Genomic DNA, 8,632 nt, shown 5'->3' with positions numbered 1-8,632 from the left:
AAATGTACTATTGCAATTTTGCCCTCTAGCGGCCATTTTCCGAACTTGAAAGTTATTTCCGGCCATTTCCCTGAGCCACTTTACTTATATATTTTTTGACTTGAAATCGATACGACTAATAGTTTGTGAGATATGGCCGACCACCTCTCTTACTGGCCCACCCAGACATAGGCAAAGCGTTATATATTTTAATACATTGATAATATGGACCTTTCTGGTAAATATTTAATCCATGTTTTGGATTTTTGTAATACGAAGCTCTATAATTCATATTACATATTAACCGCAATATCCTTTCTGACACACAAATATTCTATTAAGATCTCGACAATTACCATAAATTATGACACCGTACCTTATTAATGATTCAAAATTAGCAAAGTATAAATTTTGTCTGATACCTATCCACATTAACATATTTATTAATTATTCATTTCGTATAACACACTTTGTCAAGTGTATTAAATACTGTATTAGTTCATCCCAGGATAGAACATTATCGATTAATATCCCTAGAAATTTAACATTGCTTTGAAGTTTTACGTTTTATTTCTTTCTATACTGTTTCGTTTCTCTATTCTGGAATACGTTGTTTTGAAAAGGACAACATTTGTCTTAGCATTATTGAGTATTAGTTTATTTTTTGTAAACCAATTATTTAATTTAGCCATAAAATGATGTACATCGTTTTCAATATTTACGTTTTTTTATAAGCTAGAACAATATTGGTGTCGTCCGCACAATTCGAGACACAGCACTTCTCTCGGTATGTAGTTATTTACTTTAAATCATTTATATACGGCACAAATAAAAATGCACCTAAAACACTGCCCCGAGGAACACCTACGGTGATATTTTCTGATTGAGAAAAGGTTCTATCATTGGCCAAACTGATTACAACTCTCTGGGTTCACTCTGTCAACTATGCCTTTATCCAATCCAATGCTTTTCCGCTCATTCCATATAAATTTAACTTTTTAAATAATATTTCATAATTCAGTGTGTCGCATACTTTTGTCAAATCTAAGAACATTCCAACCGGTATTTCATCCTCCAACATCATTTTCAAAACGTTTTCAACAAATTCGAAAATTGCTGATTTTGTGGATTTTCCTTTAATATATTAATATATTCATGTTGATTACTATTTATCAGATCATTTTCTGTCATAAATGTTATAATCGGTTTGGACATGACCGATTCAAATATTTTCGATAAGGATGGAAGTCAGAAGCAAAATATTATTTAAGCAAGGACCTCCTAGACTATACAACAGCAAAACAGATTGGGATTCATTTAGAAGGTACGTAGAAAATGGAATTAACCTTAATTCTAAGCTCAAAATCAGGATGATATAGATCTGGCAATAGCAACAGGAGGCATGGCTAAAAGCTATACCAAACATGACACTACAAAATCAGTATTTTCTCCCGAGCAAAATCATGAAATTTATTCAAGAAACAAGAGAAAGGAATGGCAAAATAACAGACGACCGCAAGATAAAACTAAACTCAACGAAATCATGAGGCAATTAAAAATCATACTCCAAGAGGGCAAAAATAAAACATTTGAATACTCCCTAGTCAATCTTTCTCCAGCACCAAACAACAACTATTCCCTCTGGAAAGCAACAAATAAATTGAAAAGGCCGCAAACTCATATTCCACCAATCAGGACCACACAAATGTTTGCAGACTACCTCGCAAATATTTACCAGCTTGACAAAGACATTCGCATCTACTGCCTCCGCTACCGATGGATGGACCACGTAAGCCTTCGAATCCGGGAGAAATCAAAAACATAATTGTGACACTAAAAAACAAAAAAGCGACAGGCTACGATTTGATCACAGCGGAAATATTGAAGAAACTGGACAGAAAATCAATAACGTATATCAACCTAATAATCAATTCTATATTCAAGAAAAATTTGATGCCAAATCAATGGAAGGTCTCCCATATACTGATGATACTGAAACCAGGGAATGACGGTAGTAGAGCAGAGTCATACAGGCCTATCAGTCTAACTCCACTACTGTGAAAAGTTTTAGAAAAAGTCTTCTTAACAAGGTTAAAAGAGCATGAGCAAGCCCAGCAAATAATTCCAGACCACCAGTTCGGGTTCAGGAATGGCCACTCAACAACTAACAAGATGAGAGAAAGCCTCGAAAATAAGACGTATTGCCCGGCTGTATTTCTAGATGTCAGGCAAGCGTTCGACAAAGTATGGCACAAAAGACTTCTGTACAAAATAAAAAAATGACTCCTTCAATACTATCTACTAGTATAGTCTTATCTAGATAACAGAACCGCACAAGTTAAAGTCAATGAAGAATACTCAGACTTCTTCAAAATAAGCACCGGAGTGCCGCAAGGATCGGTTCTGGGGCCCATATTATACACAATTTACACATCCGACTTACCGCAAAAGACGAGATTCGTACAGCGACATTCGCTGATGACAACTGCTGAAACTAAGACACTCCAAAATCATATCAACGTAGTAGAACAATGGATAGAAAAATGGAAAATCAAGATAAACGAAGGGAAATATACGCAGGTGCTATACACGCTAAAAAGGGGATCTTGTCCTCATATCACAATCAACAACATGCCTGTTACAATCACAGAACATGCAAGATACCTGGGCTTATATCTTGATAAAAGGCTCACCTGGAAAACACATCCAAAAGAAGAGAAAAGAACTGGACCTGAAAACTAAGAAGATGTACTGGCTGCTAGGAAGAAACTCCAAACTCAGCTTTGAAAACAAAATACTCCTGTACAAAGCAATATTGAAACCAATATGGAGCTGTGGAATTGAGCTATGGCGAACAGCCAGCCCGAGTAACATTGAAATACTCCAGAGATATCAGTCGAAAACCGCAAGACGAATACTAGATGCACCGTGGTACGTACCCAATGATACCACCCACAGATATTTGAATATCCCCACCATCCGGCAAGAAATAGGAGGAATATCAGGACAATATCACTCAAGATTACAAGCACATGTAAACCCTCTGGCCACAGGGCTGCTGAACAATGGACATACAAGAAGACTGAAGAGATCCTTACCCCTCGACATACCGGATATATTCATGAGTGGATCATAGTGTTAAAATAAAAAAAAAATAAAAACTGTTGATTACTATTTATCAGATCATTTTTGTCATTAATGTTATAATCCGTTTGGACATGACCGATTCAAAGATTCTGAAAAAGGATGGACGTGAACTGATTGGTCGGTAACTCGCCATACTGGACTGATCACCCTTTTTATATAGAGGAATAACCAGTGTATGTCTTAGTTTTTCAGGAAAAATGTCTGATGCTAAAGAGTTATTTATTATGTGAATTAATAGAGCCAATATTTTAGATATAGTAGATTTAATAAGATGGTTCAATATTTCATCGTCGCCGCTACGACGTTTGGTTTTCAACTTGTAGACTCTTTGAGGAATCTCTTCTCGATCCGTTACAATAAACTTAATTCTCGACAATTATAATCTACCAGGAAACTCGAATTTATTGACCTTTTTGCAGACAATAAGAAGTGGGCAATTCGGCTCCAGTAGGCATTAAATTCATCAGCAACGTACTGGCTACCGCCTACAATATTTATATTGTTTGGTCTTGACTTCTCGCTAATATCATTAATTATTGCCCACGTCGATTTATTTTTATTATCTGAAAATGTTTGGGATGAGCTCAAACGACGGATTTGACGACGAGATCCTACCCCTGAGAATTTGGCTGAACTCGTAAACGCAGGTCTTCAAGAATGACCTACATATGCCAATAATTCACTGCAAACTTTTTTCATGGCATTCCAAGACGCTGAGGGATGTTAATCGAGATAGAGGCGGCAATACACGCTATTGAATCGGTAGTCGACGGAAACTTTACCTGAATTTCAAAATACATTTTTCAGAAATTTTCACCATTCTGATAAACTACTGATTCATGTTTTGCTTTAATTTTTATTTCGAAAACATTCTCATATTAATTTAAAAAACAATCATTTGAATTTTGATAAAAGTATGTAGTGTTCATAATATTTTTTTTTGATATTTATAGATGGTGCGCTAAGTTTGTCCATCCATCCTTATGCTTCAATAATATCTTGCTTGGTGTATGTAAAAATCTGATTTCATTTGGCTTTTTATTTTAAATATTATACCCATATTTAGGACAATTGTTTTATCTGTATTTGGCATAAAATATATGATGATGTTGTAATTGAAGTCACCGTTGAAAACGTGCAATAATTGCTTGAACAATTCTTTGAAACACTGTATGGTCTGCTCGTACAGGGTGATTCAAAATTGGCGTCATTCCTCCGCTGTTATAGGACTACAGAAAAAATAGTAAAAGAAATTAATTGTTATTAAAAACTGAGAAATTTCCAAAAAACTATATCAGGAATACGGCAAAAATGTTTTTCAAGGTAATATGCCTAATTAACATTGCGAAAATACCTGTTGCTTCGTAATTATTAAAAACTCCGGTAACCATGGAATTATACAGAGTGACAATAAGATAGACAAGGATAAACGGTAAATTCGACAAGCTTCGTTAACTGCGCAACGTACTTTTGACATGTCAACCTGTTCTCATAACCTCCAATTCTGCGGGGTTTGGTGTTTACATAAATAATCCATACAACACAAAACATTTGAATGGTTAACTGCAAACAAGCTAATGCCTGTGTAATCTCCTTATTATCCACTCTTATCAAGCAGCTTATAGTATTCAGTTAATTAACTCGTGCTCCATTTGTATATCCTTGTGCTGTGTGTATCGTACAAACGTGGTAGGAATGTAGCAGGTATTTATTTGGTGCCTGGGAAAGTGTCAGTTATTGTGCTCTGAGTGCCCCTGGAAAGCCCTGATTTGATTATGTCCAATACTTGTTTCTCTGCGCTTGGAACCCGAACATCGATTGCCGTCCACTGTCTTCCTGGAACCACTCTCTTCGCACTTTGTTGGCGTGAGTTTTTTCAGCTTCTGCTATGTTACTGAAGCATTTCCCCTGAACTCTAAGCGCATATCCGCAAATTTGTGAAAGGAAATTCAAAGTAAGTCACAGTTTGGCAAATTATTGTTATGATTGACAAGGCCTATCCACCTGTAACTATCTGTTAATGGCAAAAAAAATCATTGCCGTTGTGCCTTTACATCAAAAAATTGTAGGAGAGAACTTTTTTATACTAAAAACGATTGTAATTTGACGCAAAGATCGTAATTTTTCTTTTTGAATGCTTAAGTATTCCAATATGCTACCAATCAAACATGGGACCATTTCAAAATGTAGTGTAGTATTTTGAAGACATCTTCAAGAGCTATTGTAAACAGTTTTGGTGATATGGTATATCCTTGTCGGACTCCACGTGGAACCTTGATGCTGTTAGTTTTAGTGTCCTCGTCGATTTTCACATGAAGGGATGCGTTTTTGTATATATTTTCGATTATAGAGGCATACCTAGAGTCCATACGCGCGTTATCCATAGATTTTTAAAATATGACACTTTTCAATTGAATCGAAAGCTGTGTGGTAGTTGATGAAAGGCATGTGAATTGGTTGTTGATGTTATATTCGGTTGTTTTTTAGCTAAGTGTTCTGATTGATTGCAGATGGTCTATTGTGAAAAATCCGTTTCAAAATCCGGGCTGCGCCACAAGTTGGTATAGATCGAATTTCTGTGTTAGTCTATTTGTTAAAATCTTTCTATAAAGCTTATAAAGGCGCGATAGTAGGCTGATGGGTCTATAGTTTTCTACATTTGTTAAGTCCCCCTTCTTGAACAATAGTATGGCTTCGGCCTCGCGCCAGCTCTCTGGTATTCTGCCTTCATGAAGACATTTGTTGGAAAGAATTTGGCTATATTTTCTCAATAAAGTTCCGCCCAGTTTAATCTGTTCGGTCGTTATTCTGTCCTTACCAGGACATTTGCCGTTCTTCATTTCACTTAGTGAATTTCGCATTTTTTTCTTGTGATATCCGGTATGTCTTCCCATCCAACATTCAATATTTTCCCCATTCTATCCATTGGATGTGTGGACGAGTAGAGGGTGGCGAAGAATTATTCTATGGTTCTTGCGATGTCATTTTTATTTGTTACAATTCTGTTGTTTTTGTTCCTCACTTTCACTAATTGTATTCTTCCTCTTGATAATTTCGATTTTATCTCCCTCATACCGTTTTGTTCAACGGTATCCTGTGTCAATTTGGTGTTGTTACTTCCATTTGCTTTGCGCATTTCCCTTTTAATATTTTTGTAAAGCTCCCTGGTCTGATCCGTGTGCCTGCAGATTTCTTCATTGGTTCATAAGATTCAGAGTGTTAGCTGATAGTTTGTTGTTGGTATGTTTTCTCTTTGAGCATATCTTTTTTACGCTTGTATGGATCCTGGTTTTCATTTTCTCGGCGATTTCATCTATACAGGGTGATTCAAAATTGGCGTCATTCCTTCTAAGGGGTGATAGAGGCTCACTTGGAGAGTACGAGAAAAATATTGAAAATTTTTTTTTCGAAAATTTCTAGAAGATATTAACAGTTGAAAATCGAATTTCATCTTTGTTATTAAGCATTATTTTGAAAGTGTTCCATGTTTAATTGGTAGCATATTGGAATACTTAGGCATTCAAAATAAAAAATGGCTATCTCTTCTACAATTTTTTGATGAAAAGGCACAGCGGCAATGATGTTTCTTTGTAATTAACAGATAGTTACAGGTGGATAGGCCTTGTCAATCATAACAATAATTTGTCAAACTGTCACTTACTTTGAATTTCCTTTCACAAATTTGCGGGTATGCGATTAGTTCAGGGCAAATGCTACAGTAACTTAGCAGAAGCTGAAAGAACTCACGCCAACAAAGTGCGAGGAGAGTGGTTCCAGGAAGACAGTGGACGGCAATCAATGTTGGGGTTCCAGGCACAGAGGAACAAGTATTGGACATAATCGAATCAGGGCCTTCCAGGGGCATTCAGAGCAGAATTCGAGGTTATGAGAACAGGTTGACATTTCGTCAACAAATCTTGTTGAATTTACGGTTTATTTTTGTCTATCTTATTGTCAGTCTGTATAATTCCATGGTTACCGGAGTTTTAAATAATTACGAAGCAACAGGTATTTGCGCAATGTTAATTAGACAGATTACCTTGAAAAACATTGCTGCCGTATTTCTGATATCGTTTGTTCCAAATTTGTCAGCTTTTAATGACAATTAATTTCTTTTACTATTTTTTCTGTACGGCTATAACAGCGCTAGACAACACCTCCAGAGGAATGAAGCCAATTTTGAATCACCCTGTATTTAGGTGGGCGACAGAACTTATAGACTGTACTTTATTTTCCAGTTCTTTCCGATATTTATCTCTGTGCAATTCGATTTCATGTGTTGTAGGGATGCGTGACGGGTTGACTAACTTATTTCTTTCTGTTTGCAAGTTGAAGGCAAAATGGGCACGGACAAGGCGGTGGTCGCTACCAGTGTGTATTTTGCTTATTACTGATACGTCTCTGCATATTGTTCTTGCATTTGTTAGTATATAGCCTATTTGGTTTCTCGTAAAGCCATCTGGACTCTTTGAAGTTCATCTTCTTTGTTTTGGTCTCTGAAGGAAGGTATTGAGGCAATACATGTTCTTATTTGCTAGGAAGTTAAGTAGCATTTTGCCTCTGTTGTTCCGTTCGGCCAGTCCAAACTTGCCTATGTTTTCTGGGTCGTCTTGGATTTTGCTTCCTAATTTGGCATTGAAGTCGCCAGTAATAATGGTAAATTTTGTCCTATTCATTTTTAACGCTTTGGATATGTCCTCATATGTCCTCACTTTCTCATCATCTGATGTACTAGTTGGAGCGTATGCCTGGGTCTCTTGCATGGAGTACCTGCTGTTGAGACTTACGGTAATGTATATAACATGGTCAGACACTGTCTGGTTGCCTGTGATTAGATGTTTTATGGTTTTATTGATCATTAGGGCTATTCCTCCTAGATGATGGTTGATATCATTATTTTTTTGGAACAGTATGTGGCCGGATTTCAATGTGTTAACTTTTTGTCCCGGCAAACGTGTCTCGCATAGGCCGACTATGTGCCACCTGATATCCTTTAGATCTTCCTCGAGTTCCAATTGATGTCCTTTAGTTCTTCCTCGAGTTCCAATTCATGTTCCTCGGTTCTCATAGTTTTAATATTGTATGTTGCTCTGAATAATGATTTTCTGTTTATAGTTGTAGCTGAATTTTTGCTCCCCTCAGATTCCATGGAGGAGACTGCGTTTGCAGTGCGGGATTTTAAGCTTTTTGCTCCACCCGCCTGGGGACTATCCTTCGTTTTAAGACTCAGTCATATTTATTTTTCAGAATTCATTATTCTTCATTATAAGCATGTTTTTCAAATGGAAAGATTTGGCAATTTAAAACGCCATGCTTGCCATGCGGGTTCGCGAGTGTTAATTTCAGCCGCTCGTAACCTGGAGAACAGACGCCGTCTCTCTCTTTCTTCTCTTTGGAACATATTTATTTTCAGCTAAGTATACAAACTTCTTACTGTTACTTAATCTATGGATCCTTAGTGCTAACATCGCTAGAGTGTCTAACACTCTGTGTACCTTAAGATATC

The 8,632-nt window shown here is 36.6% G+C and overlaps 1 protein-coding gene across 1 annotated transcript; it reads right to left on the bottom strand.

Moving 5' to 3' along the window:
* Nucleotides 1–7,601: 7,601 nt before the first annotated feature.
* On the bottom strand, nt 7,602–7,985 carry LOC125502626. The gene has a single exon (XM_048661435.1). The coding sequence runs from the start codon at nt 7,983–7,985 to the stop codon at nt 7,602–7,604; it is 384 nt and encodes a 127-aa protein (XP_048517392.1).
* Between the last annotated feature and the right edge of the window lie 647 nt (nt 7,986–8,632).

This window comes from Dendroctonus ponderosae, unplaced genomic scaffold (assembly GCF_020466585.1).
Source record: "Dendroctonus ponderosae isolate FM_Combo_2020 unplaced genomic scaffold, Dpon_F_20191213v2 Dpon_F_20191213_1, whole genome shotgun sequence".
NCBI classification, from domain to species: Eukaryota; Metazoa; Arthropoda; class Insecta; order Coleoptera; family Curculionidae; genus Dendroctonus; species Dendroctonus ponderosae.
The sequence above is the reverse complement of the archived record's forward strand: the minus strand, read 5'-3'. Positions and strand labels throughout refer to the sequence as shown.